The sequence below is a fragment of the Centruroides vittatus genome, unplaced genomic scaffold (genome assembly GCF_030686945.1).
Source record: "Centruroides vittatus isolate TY-2023 unplaced genomic scaffold, ASM3068694v2 contig_919, whole genome shotgun sequence".
Classification (NCBI taxonomy): Eukaryota; Metazoa; Arthropoda; class Arachnida; order Scorpiones; family Buthidae; genus Centruroides; species Centruroides vittatus.
This window is the reverse complement of record NW_027122606.1, coordinates 69,522-90,874: the sequence shown is the minus strand read 5'-3', so window position 1 is coordinate 90,874 and position 21,353 is coordinate 69,522. Positions and strand designations below refer to the sequence as shown.

The 21,353-nt window shown below is 31.2% G+C and overlaps 1 protein-coding gene across 1 annotated transcript in view; it reads left to right on the top strand.

The window, feature by feature from the left end:
• Positions 1-21,353, top strand: part of LOC136984445 (dynein axonemal heavy chain 7-like) — a 204,871-nt gene that overhangs the window by 128,902 nt on the left and 54,616 nt on the right. Inside the window, 7 exon segments of the mRNA XM_067281432.1 lie at positions 2,062-2,305; positions 4,678-4,854; positions 8,509-8,640; positions 10,297-10,386; positions 13,257-13,397; positions 15,335-15,576; positions 19,719-19,866. Coding sequence (XP_067137533.1) covers positions 2,062-2,305; positions 4,678-4,854; positions 8,509-8,640; positions 10,297-10,386; positions 13,257-13,397; positions 15,335-15,576; positions 19,719-19,866 — 1,174 coding nt within the window.

The window sequence follows — 21,353 nt, the reverse complement described above, 5'->3', positions numbered from 1 at the left end:
ACCCGGGCCCCTTTATCGAGAAGGCCGGCCCTGGTAAAGGACCAATGATAAAAGTTGTATAAGTGAGAGAGTTGTACAAAAGCAATTCACTAACTTGAATGAAAAATGTTAAAAATATAACTGTAATCTTTTTAGTATTGATTACCACAGTTAAAAGCATTATTTCTTTTAAATTCAAAATACAGAGTTAAATCTGGCAATGTTGCTACCTTTGTCACGCACAAATTAACGTCCATATCCAAGTTTTGCAGCAAAAGTAGGTATGTGGAGCTGAAGTATAGTACTGTAATTTTTTTTGTTAAAATCTCCATAGAGCAGAAACTGGAAGTACATGGATTTTGGAAATATCGTTGATTATCTGAAAGTTACTTTGATATAGTTAGACAGAATACATGTCAAGTAAGGTCAATTTGTCAAAATTTGAAAATTATGTAAATAATCATGACCTGACACAAAATTCATGCCAAAGTTATTAGTCAATACATACCTGACAGCAACTTTAAGGGAATTCGACAATAGTCTGGATGTATTAATACACGACAATGGTCGCTAAAGGGTTTTAATATTACTTGTTTTATCTAAACATATAGCCAGCAGTAACAGTAACAGTAGCACAAAGGGGATGAAGACCCAGGACTACTCATAGGTATTGCCTGGGTGTGAAAAGAGGATAGGAAAGATGAGAAGAGTTGAGGAAGGCGGAAGGTGAAGAAAAAGTAAGATAGGATAGATGATGAAGTAGGAAGACTCGTGAGCGCCTGCATCGCATTTATTAACAAAACAAAAGATGATAAACAAAATATATACAATGAATATATAAGTTACAGTAAAATGATGACAAGGAAAAAACTAAGTAAGGTGTAATGGGTGCATTAATACAGTAATAAACATACAAGTAAAAGGCCCAATAACAGTAGGATGAACTAGTTAAAGGTAGGGTCCAGTGCACCGGTAGTGTGGATGAATTTTTCTAGGGCTGCAAAAATATCCGGATCTTCCACGAGAGCTTGTGGTGGACAGAGCCAATTGAAACCCTTTTTTAGCATTACTCTTTCCAGATTAATCTGATGATTGTCATGTTTGGTGCAGTCAAAGATCAAGTGAGTGGCATTCTGTATGGAGATGTCATCACAGTCACAATAGCGATGTTCCCTAAGTTCAAATCGATGTAGGTATTGCCGGAAATTTCCATGATCTGTCAGGAGCTGTGTGTTATGGAAGTTGGTGCAGAAGTTCTTGTTTTGAAGTCTAGACGAGATGTTTGGAAAGTATTGGTAGGTCGCTCTTTTGGAGTCTCCATCTTCCCACTCATGTTGCCAGAACTGGATGGCGGTACTGTGAATTGTGGTTTTAATAGAGCAGCAGCAGCTTGCTTTATGAGGGAGTCCGCCAAAGAGTTCCCTTCCACCCCTGTATGGCCCCTGATCCATGAGAAGGCCACGCTGTTTTGTGAGCAGAGAATTTCTTCCCGAATAAGAAGAGAGAGAGAGCCAAGATTGTTGACTATTCTCCTGATAGCGACTTGGCTATCAGAACAGATCCTAATATGTCGATTCCTGATCTTAGAGTTGTAAACATAACATATAGCCAGTAGCCATTCTCTTTCTAAACACAGATATTATGTCCAGTATGATAATCCTCTCTGCTTTCTTATCTTCCTAGCCACCAGTTTGACCTGTGGCAAAGTGACCCCACTCTGTTCATGTGATTGATAATTACTATGGTAAATGGGAAACATACATACTCTGAAACATTTGTAGGGGTGTAGAACTGAGAGAGTTGTTTAACAGTCATTCAAATGAGAGATTTTAGACATTATCTCCTATAGGCTTCAGCCAGGATCAATGAATAACATCTCATAACTGAGAGTTTCTTAAATGAGAGGTGTATAAGTGAAAGGTCACTGTATATTTTTGATTCTTATTTTTATTAAAATATATTTCTTATTTATTTTTAGACAGTATTGTAAATTAATATCAAATAAATATTTCTCAGTTTGTATTTTCACTTTCATTTCATATTCTATTTCTTTAAAAATATATTTTGTGTTTTAATAAATAGGTATATGAATGAAATGGGGAGATATTGCTATGTTACACCATCATCTTATTTAAATTTGATTGCATTGTTTAAAAGACTATTAGACGAAAGACAAATAGAAATTGCAAGTACAAGAGATCGCTATAAAGGAGGTCTAGAAAAACTCGATTTTGCTTCTCAACAAATCAGTCAAATGCAAATTGCTTTAGAAGAATTAAAACCACAACTAGTAATATCGGCAGAAAACACTGAAAAAATGTTAGCTGTAAGTAAGATAATTTTTTAAACATCATAACATTACAATACTTTTATAATTTTCTCCATTTATTTGTATAATATAAAACAAATTATTAATAATAAACTACTGATGATAAAAGAAAGAGTTAAAGCTAAATATATACATTGTGTAACTAGATATTCAATATATACTTAGTTAATCTTTATAATTAACATGACAGTAATGAATATTTTGATTTATTGATTGATTTTTTTGGTAATCTCATATTTGAGATAACATACCATATTTTCCGGCATATAAGACGACCCCCGACTTTTGAGAAGATTTTCCTGGATTAAAAAGTCATCTCATACGCCGGAAAATACGGTATATCTCTTAAAAACTATAATAATTATAGAATTTTTAACATATTTAATTCTACTTTTAAGTTAAAATATGATAAAATTATTTTTACAAATAATTAACTGAAACTGCATACAAGTGAAATATCTTTATTGTGAAACTAAAAACCAAGTGTTCAGTTTTAAAATATCCTAAATAATGATAATCTCATAATTGCTTTAAATAATTATTTAATATTGATTGTTATCAAATGTAGAAGAAAAAATATTTTAATTATTTTCATTTGTCATAAAACTTGAGGCTTTTTTTTTTAATGCTATGAAGACCAGTGGTTGACTTGCAAATATAGTATATAGTTTTGAAAAAATATAACATATTGAAGCATTCATGTAAGATTTTTTTGATGTATCTAAAAACATGTTTAAAATATAATAATATTTTTAATTTTAATACTCTTATTGCTTTTAAAATGTTATTCTATTTTCATTTTGAGCTAGGAATAATAAAGATTTTAATCAATTAATTTTGTATGTAGAAAGATTTTGTGGCCGTCGGCCATAATATTATACTTGTATTTTAGTAATTTTAGTTAGTCTTAGTATTTCCTTTGTTCTTTGTCTTCTCTTTTCCTAATCTTTCAAAGAGCGTTATTGCCTTGGGGTGGGATTAGTGGTTCTAAGAATCGGAACAAAGAAGAGTAGAATGTGCGGCCGGGTGGATAGCGCCCAAGAAGAGGCACTTTTGGACGAGACACGGAGGAGATCGGACGTGTAAGGAAGAGCTCGAGAAGGAGCTGATCGAGAGAGAAGTCCGAGGCTGTCCAAGCAGGAATCAAGTCAGAGAACTTATCGTAAGGAAAGAATTTCGAATAACGATATAGTGAAGCGAACTTTGGAAAAACGGAAGTCAGGATAAAAGAACCGAGGCCCTCCCAAGTGCATATCGGCTTGAAATAGAAAGTCCCGGGTGAAGCAACATTTCGATTCTTATTTCTTCTCACTTTCCTATCTCCCTTATTATTTCCTTTAGTATTAAGTTAGCTTTAAATTAGAATTAAGTTAGGTTAGTTCTGCGATATACGAAATTTCATTGTCACGCGATTGGGTAACAGCCACCCCGTACTTTGTTCGGCAAAAAGGAAGCCTTTGTGAAAACTATGCTGGGTCTAAAACCTTTATGTAAAATAGTTGGGATACCTGATTGAACCTCTTTGTACAAAGTGTAATAAAGGGACATTTGTTATTTGTTTAATTGTTGTTGGGTCCTTCTGTACTTACGTTCGCGGATAGTACGTTAACACTTGTATGTACACCACAATTTTATGTAATCTTGATGTATTTTGTATTATATATGTACGGTTATATATTCATATCATTCTTACTCTGCTCTACGTATACGGGGTGACAACAATGTAAAATATATATTTTTCGAAGATATGGATTGAATACAAAAATAACAATAAATACTTATACAAGGAACAATTGTTACTTAACTTTCATGCACCTGGATACATAGAAGATACTTTATAAAATTGTTACAGATGGCTTGCACCTTCTCAACAGATATTTTGATTTCATACACTGATTAGGGAAGCCTGCAGGGAATTTAAGTTTTGGTATGAATATTTTTCTGGTGAAGAGATATGAAAGTCTGATGTTTTTCTATTAAAAACAGCACATTTAAATTTACATTTATATATTTCAAATATTTCCTGTAATTGAAGAATTTTTTTTACTGTTAGATCAGATTACTTTTAATTTTAAGTGGTGCGTTCTGTTCAGTTTTTTGTTTATTGAAGATGGGAGACAAATGTTTGTGTTAATTGTATGAATGTAAGAATCTAATCATAGCATTTGTGATGAATTGCATGAAAATAGCTGGATTTATACAACTTCAATAAATGTTTCGTCAAAGATATAATGAAACTATATATTAAAACACAAAGCAATATGCTACTGCTTACATTGTTATTTGGTAACAATTCTCTGTTTTCAGCATACCCCATATATATAATTCTTATTTATGTAAAATTAATTTTGGATTATTTGAACTTTTAGACAATTGAGAAGGAATCTTCTGCAGTTGCACAGACAAGAGAAATCGTTAGCAATGAAGAAACCACAGCTAACAATCAAGCTATTGCCGCACAAAATTTGAAGGACGAATGCGAATCAGATTTGAAAGAAGCTATCCCAGCTCTTGAAGCTGCTCTTGCTGCTTTAGATACAGTTAAAGTAAATATACAGTATTAATTTCTGTTATTTAATTTTCTCGGTTTATTTTTATATTAAATTTTTTACGGTGAAAATTATAACAGAAGTACAAGTTGGTATGAAATAATTTCTATATTGTTTTATAACAATGAATAAAATTACTTCTCTGTAATTATAAATTGCATAATGATATTTTTGAATATATCCTTTGGTTAGATTTTATCTGTATTATCATCTTTCTCAAATAAGAATAAAAATAGGATGATAAAGATTCTCTGATTTAGAAAAATTTCAGCTTTTATAATCATAAACGTTATAATAGTAATAATTATGGTAATAATGTAACATTTCAATAAATTGGTATTTCCAGTTTTTTAAAATTTTCTTTTGCCCTATGTGCACTAACAAGGCTTTTACTTCATATCTATAATGGATCTGATTAATTTATAATTATATATGATCAGGGTTTGTGAGAAAGAAGGGAAACTGGGTATTTTTCCTAGGCTCATAGTTATTCCTACCTCTATAAAATTGATGTTATTTTTATTAACAGAAAATAAAATCTTTAAGACTGCTTTTTATTAAAAATGAAACAGTTTTAATTTTTGAAGAAATGAATTACATAAAGACTAAAGTCATATAAGCTTCTGATATCTCTGTGTATGATTTATTGTCTGAGCACTGTATCAGCATAAATGATTTAAGCTGATATAGATGCATATCAGTTGAAATTGTTACAATTAGTACATAAACAGTAAATCACATACATTTATTTTATATCATCCTTTCATTTTATTATTGAATCAATATGCTAGATTACAATTATGCATTTCTGTTAATTTGTTTAAAAATAAACAGTTGTATAAATATATTTATATTGAATATATACAGGGTGAGTTTTTTATCTCGAGACAATGAAATATCTTAATTGAATCTCATTATTTTGGAAAAAAATTTAGACAAAAGCTGTAGAGTTTCGAAGAGGCAATCAATTGGTGACCTTGGATGTGACCTTGACTGTAACCATCAAGGTCATTTGAAGGTCAAGTCTGTTATTTTCAATGGTAATATATATTTTTGGCTCCAATAATGGAAAGAGCAGGAAATTTCACAATCAGCCATGACCTTGAGTACTTTGAATTTTACCTCTAAAGGTCATCTCACGTACGATCATTTGAAACACGGCTCAACAAATGCATTAAAGTGGAAGAGTATCATTTTGAACATTTGTTATAAAATTTTTCCCCAAAACCAATATCTCAAGTAACAACGAGAAGTAAAGTGACTCGCCGAAAACAAGTACCCCGATAGTGAGAGGCAAGGAAACTCATGAAAATAAGCACCTCAAAGGGAGCAGAAAACTACTATGTCCACGTTGTTACTCGTGGGTAGTGCTAAAAGTAGTGAATGCTTTTAAAGGTCAAAGTAATAACGTCATGAAAAAATGTAAATTTTACCTCCCTGTCTATTCCATTAATAAAAAGTATGGTTTCTTATTAGAAAAAGCTTTTAATTTTAAACTTAAAATAATCTTGACTTTTGACCTAGACCTTAAGGTCAAGGGTATATCCGATTGTGAAATGTCCCACTCTTTCCATTCCAGAGTCAAAAATATGTATTCCCATTGAAAAAAACAGAGTTGACCTTCAACATGACTTTCAAGGTCACCAATTGATTGTTTCTTCAAAACCCTACAACTTTTGTCTAAACCTTTTTCCAAAATAATGAGATTCAATTAAGATATTTCATTGTCTCAAGATAAAAAACTCTGTATATACAGTATAATCAAATGAAATGTATACTTGTGAGGAATAAACTTAGCAATGCCATTAGCCAGCCATATTTGTTACTTTTCTCAGGATATTCCAACAAATGTTGATATTTAAATATGATACTTGTTTGTAGAGCGAGAGCTCCAGTTTGTGTTTTTATCTCCATGGTTATTGTCTGCTTGGACAATTTAGAGTGCAGTACTTGACAAAGGTTTTAAGTGAATGTAAACTGTTGTGTATTCTCATCTAAGGTGTTAACAAATACTTAAATCTTAAATTTATTTACTACAGACTTCAAGGAAAATATTTTAAACTCAAAATAAATAAATAAATGTACTTACCATTATTGTGACAAATGCGTGAGCCCCGGGAGCATTCAGAGAGAGTCCGACTCCTCCTTCCGGCAACAGGTCGTTGACCTACTCACTTTTCAAGGATGGCTGTTACGTTTTGTTATGCATTACGCGAGTGGAGAGGAGGTGAGATGGGGTCGATGATTAGGTGTGGCCAACAGTCGAATAAAGACACCATTTTAACAACGAAACAATATATATTAAAATCGACGAAAAATTTAATTACAATTCTAAGTTCTCTAAACTACAATTCTAACTCTCAATTTCGCGTAGGTGGAGCTCAAGAGAGAGTTTACATACATCATTTAATACCTCTTTTCAAGTTCCGTAGACATCGGAATATCACTAGGTCAAATGTATATAATCCAAAAGGCATTAGGTCCACAAGTCCAGTTAGGCACTAGGTCAAATTTGTCGCGACTGTGTAGAACAAATAATTCGCGGCTCGTCCACGAGCACGTACGACTGGCAGACCGAATGAAACTCCCCTGAGGGGGGAAAGATGCAGTTTTTATAGATTTGCCGTGGGAACTAAGTCATGAGATCACTGTCAGAGGGAAGAAAATGATGAATTCGGATGTTGAGTGTACAATTTTATGATGTTACAGCATGAGATCGGTTGCCTTAATAGGAAGAATTATAAAATTTCCCACAAATTCTCTTTTTCGTTTTTAAAATCGTAGGAATAATTAATTCGGAAAAACTAGATAAAAACCCGAATTTCACAAATGTGATGAGTGAGTCATGTGCATTGACTTGGCATTTTCAAATCTCAATAAATATTTCATTTGATCACTTAGTATAAGTTGATAACCGAATCTGAATTACACTCTAAATTTTAGTCTTTTGTTTATTTATTTGAGGTCAATGTAGTCAAAGCTTCATTAACATAAATATTCATCTAACTCATAATTTCGTTTCATCTGATGGTTCTTTTCATATTTAATGAATTGAAGACAGAGTTTGAAGCCGAAAACACCCCAAGAAGGTTAGATGGTTTAAAGAAGACATTCGTATGTCACCAATTCCTATTTTAGAAAATTTTATATTTTTAATTGGAAAATTTGTGTTTATTAAAAAGACTTTTTAGCATTTTTGGTGGCTAGTAGCCTCAAAAAGAAGGTTGATCACTGGAATTGTATTGTCTTAAACACAGAATTAAAAATGGTGGTCTCTGTTTGAGCAAACTCTGTCTTCAAATCATTAAAAACTTCATCTAATTGTAAATTAAATTGATTATTACCTTATTTAGAAAAATGAAGTCGGTAATAAGTAAAGAGAGGTCTTAAAAATGTGTAATCTTTTGAATTAACAGTATTTACTTAAAAGAAACACATTAATTCGAATATTTTATAAATAAAAATAAATGTCTTTTCTGTAACAGTTAATACATAACAGATGTCAAAAGCAAAATTAATTCCTAATAAAAGTGAATTTTTTAAATAGTATTGATAACATTCTGTTTAAATTGAATACATGTAATAATTGAAAGATATAACAAATTATAATTGGAATTATAAAATATTTTAATTTTAATTACTTATTTTCAGCCAGCTGATATTAGTTTGTTGAAGTCAATGAAAAATCCACCCATAGCAGTAAAATTAGTTATGGCTGCTGTTTGTGTAATGAAAAATATCAAACCTGTTAAAATAAATGATCCTAGACAAGTTGGTAAAAAGGTAATAATAATTGTTGAAAGATTTTAATGAAATAAAAATATTTTAAAATTATGTGATGTTTCAAATTTTTTTAATATAAATAAAAATTATCAAACTTAAATATTTTTTAATCAAGTACATTTGTTATCTTAAGATCCATTGTTAGTGATACTATAATGTTACGGCCTGCCCTGACCCACTTTTGCTTATGTATAGACCTGTTTCTGAGCAGAAAGAAAGCAAGAATTCTGGGAAGGCAAATACGGGGTAAAAAAGATGTCTCTCATAACACTTTACTCCATTCTTCTTGTCTTTCCACAGGGAAATAGAAGGATAGGACTTTCCCTATGTAAAAATTCACCAAAATCTATCTACAGACTTGGAACCTGTGTCTTATCAAATGTTATCTTACTTCCATATTTAAAATTTTTAAAATTAAAACATCAATAAATAATTGAAAATCTATAGACTGATCTTAATTTCAAACATAAAGACTTAAGTTAACAATTACATATGATTTTGTAGAAAAGTTAGGTTTAGTTGTTCTCTGATGATGCACTTAGTTTCCTGAAAGTGCTAGAGAAATATCACTTAATTTAATTCTGTAAACTCCAATGAAGCAGAAGCCTTTGGTGGTCCATGTTAGACTAGGTGTTGCTTGTCGGAGAGATTAGTAAAAACTAGTTAGACTCACGTAACTGGTCATATAACAAAGAAACAAAGAATACACAAAGATTACACTGTCTTGAGTCACGGAAGGTCAGTGCTGGAGAAGGGGAGTGTAAAACTAGGTCACCATCACCAACGGTTCTCTGAGGGTTCAACAGCACCAACCTTTTATTACATAACAGAAGAACATTTACAAAACATCGTGACACAATTCGTTGTACGTAACGATGTCACATAATATTCGACAATAATTTCGATCATTGATTCCAACAGTCCAAACCTGACTTTTTGCATTACTTTGCAACACACTCCTTCTCTGGGTTGCATTTTATTATTATTTTCTTTATAAATATTATTAGTTTTTTTATATATTAATTAAATAATTGTAAATCATAAAAAAATTTAAGAAAGAATTATTAATGATAAGACAAAAGAATATGTAATTTAAAATAATACAAGAAAATTAATACCATAGTTATCAAATTTAAAAAAATACATAAATGACAATTAATTAACTGCATGGATATTGTGTATATTTGTGAGACATCAATTGTTGAACTCTAACAATTTTAGTGGTTAAAACATTTGACTGTTTTGATAGTTTGGATATTTTTTATGCATTTGAAATTCACCTTCAATTAACAATACCATTTAACTTTTCTGTAAAATGTCTGCTTATACTCAAACATTTCATGTCAGTGAATTAGTGAGCCAATGCGGCTTTATAACATTAGTTATAGAAACAGATGTTTTCAAAAAAAATTTTGTTTAAATTTACATTTTTTATTTTAATTAACTGTTTAAATGTTTTGTTTAATGTTTTTTATAGTAATTATATTATAATAAGAACAATTTTAGTATTTTCCTTACTTTTTTGATAGCTTATATTTTACTAATATAAATAGATTATTTTAAAGAAATTATATATCATAGCTCTATAAAATAACATAATTAAATAAAAATTTAAAATTATAACATGGTAAAATAATTAACTTTTTTCTCTCAAAGATATTTGATTATTGGGGACCTTCAATGAAAGCTTTAAGTGATTTAAACTTTTTCAAGGATCTGAAGACATACGATAAAGATAACATTTCAGTAAGTTTATGTTAAAAATCTTAATGAAAATTTAAAATATTTATACTTGTAATTTTTGAATTAAAGTTGTATTAAATTTATATGATATATATATTCATGTTCATATCATTTATTTAATGATAACATACTCTACTTATCATGTTTTCACTTATATATATTTGTTCATAATGTACATAATTATTATGAGAAGAAAGGGATTGTGCCCCTTTAATTTTTTTATTGATGATTAATAGAACACAAGCCAAAACAAAATAGATACTTTTACATAAAAACTACCTTTAATAGAGAAAAATAGATTACAGAGATTACAGAGATTACAGAGACATATGAGCACAGATTCAGGTTATGGAGACAGGGTACTAACTAATTAGTACTATTGTCTTCAATGGAATAACATGTAACAATCAATTACCAATACTGTAGCTAGCTAACTTTTGTAGCAGTTGAGGACCAAATTTTAGGGTTAACACATCTGAGATTGGTAACAGAGCAAATGTCCCCTGACAAGAAAAATTAAAAATTCTATGGCCACAGATACAATAAACCCAGTGCTGGATTGTGAATTGTTTAGTAATAAAAAATCAGGACTTGCAGAAAAATATGTAGGGAAGAAAGGTTGGCCATATTACTCCATGCTGGTGGTGAGAAGAGATGTTGGGTCTGATGATGGGAAAAAATTGATCTATATAATAAAATAATATGTTTGAAAACTTGGTTTATATTTTTATCTTAAGTTTTGGGTCAGTAGGAAATTTTCTCCAGTACAGGTGAGCTTATTAACCCTTTCCTTTAAAACATTCATACAATGATTGCATTGTCCAAGAGAGCTTTCACTATTACACTTCTTCCTTGCGAATACAGAGGCTCTTACCACATCTATTCAGGGCCAAACAGCAGTTGCATTGATTTCCTCAGAATCGTTCCAAAGAGAGAGCTTTTCAAAGGTCCTGTCTTAAAATTTATATCATGTCATGATCAATGTGTAGTCCTAACAGTGACAACTTTCGGGCCAAACTTTTGAAATCTCCCATATTTCAGTTTTCCAACCAATAATGTGGCTTAATACAGAAACAAAACCCAAAAATAAGGGATTAGATATGACAAAGAAATTGAAAGAGATGAATTTGAATATCAAATTCTTTGTACTCTTTTGAATAAGCCATAAATTATATAATTCATAGTATAAATTATTTATTTTGTAGAAAATTTTAAAATATGTAATTTTATAAAAATAATTTCATGTACTGTATTTACTCACATATAAGACAAGGTTTTTATTCATTTTTCACTGCTTCAAAAACTTAAGTTCTCCTATACACACATGTGAAGGATTCTTTGCATTTTTGCAATAATTTTTGTGAACTGTGTATTTGCATTTTTTACTGAATGCTCACCTACTGGTGTTTAAAAATAAAAGTATTATCTGGGTTGTTTGAATCGTTCTTTTGTACTGTCAGGAGTAAAGATGAATAGCAATAGGAAATTGAAAAGCTTTTGAATTGAAATTCCAAAATCATATGGAAGCCCGATATAAGTTTTAAACCATTCTGAATAATCATGTTTTCATGTGGGAATCAGAATTCGGAGAAACTCATAAGTGTAATCGACAGAGAGTGGATTCGACTGTTAATAATTGGCATAAAACATTTCTGATTGTCCAGTTTTACACAAAGAAATTATGTTGTCAATTTTACATGATTTTTTCCTTAAAGTTTAAAATGCCAGTAATTTTTGCAGGTCAATGTGTGCATTTACGTGAATTTGATATTTTATTTGTGATTAAACCAAATAAAATTAGAAATGTATTAATAAATCTAATTTTCTTTATTGACAAGACTATGTCTTGTTTATAAAAATCGTACTGCCAGCTGGGTAGCCAGCTTTGAGGTATGAAGGGGTATGTCAGAAGTTGAAATTTGGCACAGAGTATTAAGTGCCCAAATCATGCGCGCATAAAAAGACCGGACTTGTAGGTACTCGAGACCGAGAACTAAGTCAAAATAAAATACAAAATGGCAACACTCTCTACAAACAGGCAGTAGTGCGAAATTTGCACATGCATTGCTCATTGGGAAGTTGAAACGCAAACATTGCAAAATCGAATTTTGACAAACGAATCTTTGAAAAACCCATTTACCTGCTCCGTGTTATTCCCGACATATCTCTGATCTCAACATGCTGACCTTGACCGGTTGACCCAAGATATCTCGTTTCAGCATTGGAACATTTTTGAAAGTAGATGGCGCTAGTCATTATAATTTTATATTAAAACTAACTTCCAAAATATAATTTGTTTTCTTTTTATTTTTATTAATATTTATTAATGTTTTGTTTGTTCAAAATAAAAACAAATAATTTTGGATGATACAATGGCCAGGATTATTTTTATCAAAAATGGGAAATTTTTGTTAGTCATCAACAAGAATTCAACCTGGGGCGACATGCAATGGAGAGAAATGTCGAAATTGGATAGGTTAATTTCACCGAAAATGCATCGTGGACGACCTCGTGGTCGTGGCCGAGGCTGGCAAAATTTGAATGATTGTGCTTAAAACCAGCGATACCAAAGAAGATTGGAGAATGAGAACGTCAAAGTGATCGTGCTTAAGTGAATCTCCGAGACATAGTTTTGTCCCAAATACAGCTTTGCCATTTTACTTGTTTTGATCTTTAAAGTCACACCTCATCCTATAGGCAAGATTGTCTTATAAACGAGTAAATATGGTAAATTATTTTAATAAAATTATCATGTATCTATAAATTATTATTGTTAATATAGTAATATCAAAATAAAACTAAAGCTTTGTTTTAATTAAAATTTATATAATTTGAAATATAATTTATTTTTAATATATTTTGTTTTCTAAAAGCCTGATATAATGACAAGAATAAGGAAAGAATATATAGGAGCTCCTGAATTTAAACCAAAAATAGTTGCTAGAGCATCACCTGCAGCAGAAGGTCTTTGCAAATGGGTCTTAGCAATGGAGTTATATGATAGAGTTGCAAAAGTATATATTTTTTAATTAAAACCATATTTTTGAAAAGTGAAGAAATTGTTATTATTATTTATTTATTGTTTTTTATATTTAAAAATGTATTATAAATTACAATTTACCAGATGATCAAACAAAAAAAAAGATTATTTGCAAAGTGTAGACTTGTGATGCTATGAGCTTGCCATATTTATTACTGCCTTGCTACACATCATGAGAAATACTTAAATCTTAAATATATTTTTTGAATTCAATATATAACATTTTCAACTCTAAATATATAAATATTTGTGTGCACAACTCTTACTTTATAAGACAAAAATTTTATTTTTACTTTCTTTCTATTATATATAACAATATAACAGAGAGAAAGTATGGCAATTGGTCAAAAAATGACCCCTCCAAAGATTTTTATATTTTCAGATTCAGAACCTTGAAACGTTAAGAAATTCAAAACAATTCAGGGATTTAATAAAAATATATTAGTTGGGACATAAATATGCTTTAAAAAAATTCACTGTATAACTGTATAAGTATCTTTTATGTGTTGTTCCTTTGTACACCATTAGGATTAACAATTTCACTGATGAAGATGACCTATCTTTAGAAGCTACCATTCCACTCCGCCCCAATATGTAAAACATTAAAAAAATTCCCTCTGGCAGTGGCTTGCATGTTTAAAAAAATATAAGACGTTTAATAAAAATATATTAGCCGAGACATTAATAATTATATTTTAATTAAATGTATTGTAATTTTTTAAATGTGCATGCTGCCACAGAGGAAATTTTTTTAATGTTTTACATATCGAGGCAGGGAATGATAGCCTCTAAAGACCAGTCATTTCCACCAGTGAAATTGTTAATCCTAAAGGTGTACGAAGAGAGAACAGGTGAAGGACACTTATACAGTTATGTCCAAACAAGAGTTCTTTTGTGAATTTTTTTAAATTTAGGGGTTTTTTCTTTCCTGTATTTACAGATGTTAGTATAGATGTGTGTGTGTGTGTTTGGGGCATAATTTTATTCACCCTCTTTGAAACTTAATAACTCCTTTTCTTTCTGTTGAAAATTTTTGAAATTTTGCAGGAAGGTTTTTGTATTAGGATGATTGATGCTATTAAATTTTGGCGGTTAAAGGTTGAGGGAGTGGAAAATAAAAAGGGATCATGTGTCATATCTTGAGTAGGGCTGGACTTAATGATGATTTTACTCATTATTAGCATTTACAGTTTTTTATAAAACACATCCCTACTCAAAATTAAGCTTTTTGCCATTTCATAATAATTAAAAATATAAAAATTTTTAATAATAAAATATCTTAACAGATGGCACCACACACACAATTTTAAACATTGTCAGGAAAGTTAAGCAACTTGTTGCTGGATTTTTTACAGCTGTGTGAACAGAATCATAACATAATCCTGTTTCTTGAGGTAAATGCCTTAAAGATTTTGTAATGTTTACTTTAAGTGTGTATGAAGATCTTGAAGTCTTTCCCCAGATAATTTTTTGTTATATACAGACTCAATGGACTGTTTCTTATTTAAAAAGTAAAATAACTGTAGTAGGCCCAGATGATTTAAGATATTTTCCGATAAACTATTGCTTTAATTTTTGGTAACATTTTTTTAATTCTCAACAGTACTAACTGTTCTATAACATGAGGTATTTCCAGTTATCATAACACTTATGACCTAACAATAATAAGCTAACATTACACCTGAGAATCTGTAATGTGTGATGAGTTAGTCAGGTGCCACTAACTCTCATCATCACTAAGCTTACTCTTTACTTCTCCATCTTTTCATTTGATCATCTAGTAATTTAAAGATTCAAAATAGTTATACCTGTTGATTTTAACACTTATTTTTTTTTTTCAATATTCTACAAACTTAATAAATGTAAATCTATGTAGTAATAATAATTTTGTTATCTGTTTTAACCATGCAGTTTGTGGCTCCTAAACGAGAAAAACTTAAAGAAGCTGAAAGGTCTTTAAACGAGACTCTTGAAATATTAAAACAGAAACATTCTGAATTAAAACAAGTTGAGAAAAAGCTAGAAAAACTTCAAGCTGAACTTGAAGATATGACAAATCAGAAAGCAGCTTTAGAATCAGAAGTTGAAAGATGTTCCAATCAATTAATGAGAGCCAAGAAGATGATTAGTGGATTGGGTGGAGAACGTGAAAGGTAAAGTTGAGATTGTATCAATTGTATTGGCATATAACCATACATTGCTAAGTATAAAACTGTAATTTTCAGAAAATAGGGTTTAAAAATAAAATAGATTATTTTTGATGAGCAACCTTTAATTGCCCATGAAAAATGTGCTTTTTATAGAACTCTTTGAAATTTTTCATTTTTACTTACTGTCCCAAATAGTAATAGGAATACTCTACAGCCAGTGGTCCCCAACCCTATGCCCGCCGCTGTGCGACCACGATAAAAATAAAAATATTTCGGTTTTCAATAAAATGCTATGTAAAAATTTTTTCGTTTTTAATGATTAACCACTCAAAAGTAGAAATGGCGTCCAACACAGATAAAAGCACAAAGCGAAATGCGACCGATCTCTTTTTCCCCTCTGCCAAATCTTCACCAACCAAATTTCCCATACCTGAAATGAAATAAACCGGTCCGTTCTGAATATCATAAAATCAAAGTACAGATCACGACTTACAGATGAACACCTTGACGATTGCTTACGAGCAGGAATATCATCATACTCTCCTAATTACGAAGCAATGGCCAATGAAATGCAATGTAAAAAATCACATTTATTTTCAGATTTATATTTTTCATAAAGAATTTTTATACTCTGTAGATTTTGTATGCATTGTTTAGTAATTACTTGTTTTGTAAAAATTATTGTTAATAGTCTTGTGTATGTTTTATTACATTTTTGAAATTAAATGTTTTCTGTACATTATGTGTATGTATTATTAACTATGTCCAAGTATAAATTCACCTTGAAAAAATAAATGGTGCCCGCTGTCCGGCCGGTATTCTAGAATGTGCTCTTAGGTACAAAAAGGTTGGGGACCACAGTATTACTGAGAAAACTACAAAATTTAGAGTTATTCGCATATAGTTCTTCACCCACAATAATTATAATTTAATTCAAATTATGGTGTAATTTTTCAAATCTAATTATGGTGTAATTTTCCAAATCTAATTATGGTGTAAGTTTTCCAATAAAGGAAAATTTTCATTTTAAAATTAATGAATAACTGTAGAACAATTAGAATAATTACCATACTCCAAATATTAGAAAAAAAGGTACAAAAATTTGATGTGTTTTTTGTTATATATTCAGTAATGTTCAGACTAGTTACATTTGTTTTGAACATATAGTTTTATATTAATAATTAAATTGTTTTGGTTATTGCTTAAACTTCATCATTGATCTTTAAAGTGTTTCATAAGATAAACCAGAATATTTATTTTTAACTCTAATAATTCTATGTAAAAGAAATTAGATGATTATAAAAATGTGAGGACCGAATTTAGCCAATCCGATTTTAAATTTTCATTATTTCAAATCCCCTCGGGAGATAACGATCGAGATTCGCGATAACGATCAAGCTTCGAAGGATGTACAGTCTTCCGCCGTCAAACCCGCTTCCCTCCTTCTCCGGATCCCACCTGAGTCATGGAACTCAAATCACCACCCTCCATCGCGATTGGTGATCGTTACGGAAGGGACCGGGGGTATATAAAGGGGGAAGAGATCTAAGAAAGAGGTCGGAAGAAGGGGAACGACCCGCTGACCCGAGTCCTGTACGAAGGCCATTCCAGACGCCAGAGCCTCCGCCTCGAAGCCGATCCTGCCGCTTACCGCCAGGGAAGACGCTAGAAGAACCTTCAGCCGACCCGAAGAACCTTCTCGATCATAAGCGATAACCGAGAGGTATGAATCCCCTAACAATTGTGAGCTCTCTCTCTCCCGCGATTAGGGACGGAATGCGTCGCATTGATGTACTCGATCCTCTGTTCTAATAAATCTTATCTGTGTTGTCCTGCTACTACGGATATTGCCGTTTTTCTTATCGACGACCCCACACTTCTTCCACTCGACCTGACAATTAAATTACCGATCCCGATAAAACGGGATATCGCGATAAATTTAGCCATCCTTGACAGTGGGGTGGGTCTTGCCGACCTGTTCGCCGACAAAAAGGGGGTACGACTTCGTCTTCCCCCGGCGTTCCCACAAAAATTATTAGGATAAGCAACTTCATGTGCACTTTATCACCTTAATTGTCACATGATTAATAATTATCTGCCTATTGATTATTACATTAGTATTAATGCAAACAATTAAATATTATCAATAATAAATCTTCTATTTTAAGATGGAATTTTTTATAAATTATATTTAACAAACACATCTTTACATATATTTCCAGCACTTCTTTATAGTTTTTATGAACGTTTTTTGGCTTGATTTACAAGCTTTCTTCAGGTTAGAAGCCATTTCAATTAGAAAGAGTTATTCTGTGTTCCAAAATGGAACAAGCCAAAGTTTCTTTGAGGTTACACTATTTAAATTTCTTATGATGTAACTTGAGATTTATAAATTTAAATAAAATTATTCATTGAAAGGTAAAATAACCTGTAATAAATATTAAGCATATGGAGACAATTATTAAAAAATTATTGATTTAAGTACATTTACATAAAAAAATTGCTTGCCAAGCTTGTGATATTCTGAGGCTTTCTCTGTTGTTAATGCAAAGCCTTGGCTTGCTGCTTTATAGATATCGATGGTTTCACTTAGCTTAATTTTTGTATATCAAATATTTTTAAAAAATAATTTTCCATTTTCCCAACATGGGGACCCCCTGGGCTTGGTTGCATACTGGGCTAAGGCAGTGTTATAATTTTCTTTATGGATGTCATATTTATACTTTCTTATTCTGGCCTCAGTTGATCTGTTAGTTGAGCCTATATAACTTGGGCATCTGCTGAATCTAGAATCTTCTAGAGGTATGGTGTACACTTTAGGGGCTCTTTTCCATTGGATAATAATCTGAATATAGTTGGTTTCTTTTAAATGTTATATCTTCTTATATGTCTTTTGCTATGCTAGAATAAACTTTGCATAACCTGGAGTCAAATTCAACTGTTACAAATTTGCAATCAGATTTTTGTTGACTTGATTCTTGCCTGACTTGTATTTTAAATTTCTAGCCAATTTAGTGATTAGTTTATTACAGTAGCCATATTTTGTTGCTAGCTTTTTAATAGATTTTTATTTCTTGTATTCTTTTTTCTAGCAAAAACGATGTGTGTATCAATAAAAGCACTGTAAAATCTAATATAGATAATTATATTAAAATCACTATATTCTGAAGAAAAACTATTGATAAAATGGTGATTCATTACAAATATTGTTCTTACAAATTAATATTAAGGCTAGTGCAATAATAAAAGTTAATAACTTTATTTATAAACAAAATAAGAATTGCTTCGTTTATAAATATAGGTAAAAATATACAATAATGGCTATGGAAATTGCATCATCTATGACAGGGCTGTCCAACTGGCGGCCCGCGGGCCGTATACGGCTCGCCAAATTATTTTTACAGCCCGCGAGTACATTTTACTATGAATAAATTTATGTTACTAAATTATTATTATTAATATTAAAATTATTTTACTATGTGAAAATTACGGCCACAATGTTCTCATTAATATATTACGAATATTTTAAAGTTTTCTTTTTAGTATAAATAAAATATTTTTTTAATTAACATAAACTGACTTTTCATTTATCAACCTTCTTGGCCCCCGAAATGTTTGGTGAAGAAAATATGGCCCGCGAGCTATGATAAGTTGGACAGCGCTGATCTACGATATACAGTGTTGCATAAGTCTATATCCATAGGAGTTACGTTGATTTTTGTTTATTCCTTAACAGAACAGAAATCACTGAGGAGTTTAACAAGTTTCAGCATCCAGACTTTGCGTCAATCATACATAGCAATCTGGATGCAGCCTGTTAAACTTTGGCAACTTCTCACTGACTGTGGGTCCTCACAATTTACATTTATTACAGTTTTACATTACACAAATGTAATGTAAAAATAAAGTAAGGTACACCTCTCTCTTTCTTAATAATGTATATTGTGTTCTGGGGCATCAAAATTTATTTTGCACATATACACTGAAATACTATGGCATACCTCTGAAAATAAATTGTTAAAATTAAAAACAAATCTAATAAAAAGCTTATTATTATGTACGAAATAAAATGTGCTTCATTTCTTTCTTTTTCATTGTTGTAATAAAATTTAAGAAAAAAAATTGTATTATTGTTTTTCTATCAGGTGGGAATTGGAAGCCGAACGTCTCACTATTGCTTTCGAAAATTTACCTGGCGATGTTCTTCTAGCATCAGCTGTAATTGCCTATTTAGGAGTTTATACTGCAAGTTTTCGTAAAGAATGCATTAAGAATTGGATTTCTTTTTGCTTGGTAATTCTGATTTTTTAATAAGAAATATATTTTTGTTTATAAAATCTGTTTTATAATATAAAAGTAATACTGTCAACATTTTTTTATCAGCTGAAAACTTTTGAAATTAAGTTTGAGAAAGAGGAAAAAAATTCAAACATTGTAGTAAAATAATACCATAAAACTTATTGATAATAATTAATAATCTTGAAATATTCAAACTTATAATTTGAGAAATTATTTTCTCTTTACTCTTTACTCTTTACAATTCAGTTTATTGCTTATGATCTAAGACAAATAATGTTCTGGAATTTCTATTTGTAAATTCTACAATCTCAGTTAAAAATTCCATTTTAATTAATAAAACCAATGTAGTGCTTTCATTCACTTACATCTAAAAAAATCTAATATTACTTCCACTAGTAAATTTTCGTTGCACTCAACAAGAAATTATTAATGCAATTTAAAATACTTTCAACAATCACAGCACAATCAATGCAAATCTATTGATCTCAAGTTTCCAAACTACAATTTATTTGTTGAAATTTTGTCCTTCTTTATTGACTTCCAGGTTTTCCAAAGACACTTCTATAGTAAAACACAAAAATAGGTATAATTTAGTATGTGCTGCTGGAACATCTGTCAAAATAAACTTAATAAGTCCACTCTAATAACCTTAAATAGCTTCGCAACTATATTTATCCACAAACGTTTTCGGTCCCTTAGGACCTTCTTCAGGTGGGATATAAGCAGAGAGTGTCCCTACGAACTAAACTCCCGTAACGGATACATTCCAACCCCCACTCCAGATGTGTACTATAAACAAACATCGCTGCGCATGCTGCGGTTATAACGCCGGGTCGTACATCGCTTGCCACTCCTTCGAAAGTTGTATTTCGTCTTTAAAGTTGATAGAGACGCCCTGGCAATCAGCTTTAAAGATCTCCAGCGCCTCTAAATACTTAAGGTGGTGTGCTTGCCTGGTTCTCCTTATCAGGGTCGCGCACTGCAGTCCCGGCATAATACCGTTTTCACTAGCATAAACAGCTAAGGCCGTATTGTTCTTTTTCTTCTCGATATCCGTTTTATGCTCTCGGATGCGTTGCCCGAGGGATCTTTTTGTGGAGCCGATATACACTAGATCTCTACCGAATCTATGGTCTCGGAGCGGAATTCTATATACCCCCGGCTCCCTTTCAACGTCCACCAGATCCTTCCCGTTCCTAAGCAGGGAGAAGACGTCTGGTTTCCGCTTATAGGCTATTTTTGTATTAGTATATGCACCGATCTCATGGTATAAGGAGTGCAGATGCCATTCATACGTAATAACAACGAGGTGGGGAGGCATACTTTGTTGCCAATTATTCTCCCGAACTGCATCAAGCTGGTTTACAGAGTTGCATTCTTGATCGTTTGCTATACTCAGTATAAGCTTCTTGCTATAGCCATGGTTCTCAGCTATTTCCGCTACCCTCTCTATCTCCTTCCGCTTATCTCCCTCTCTATTA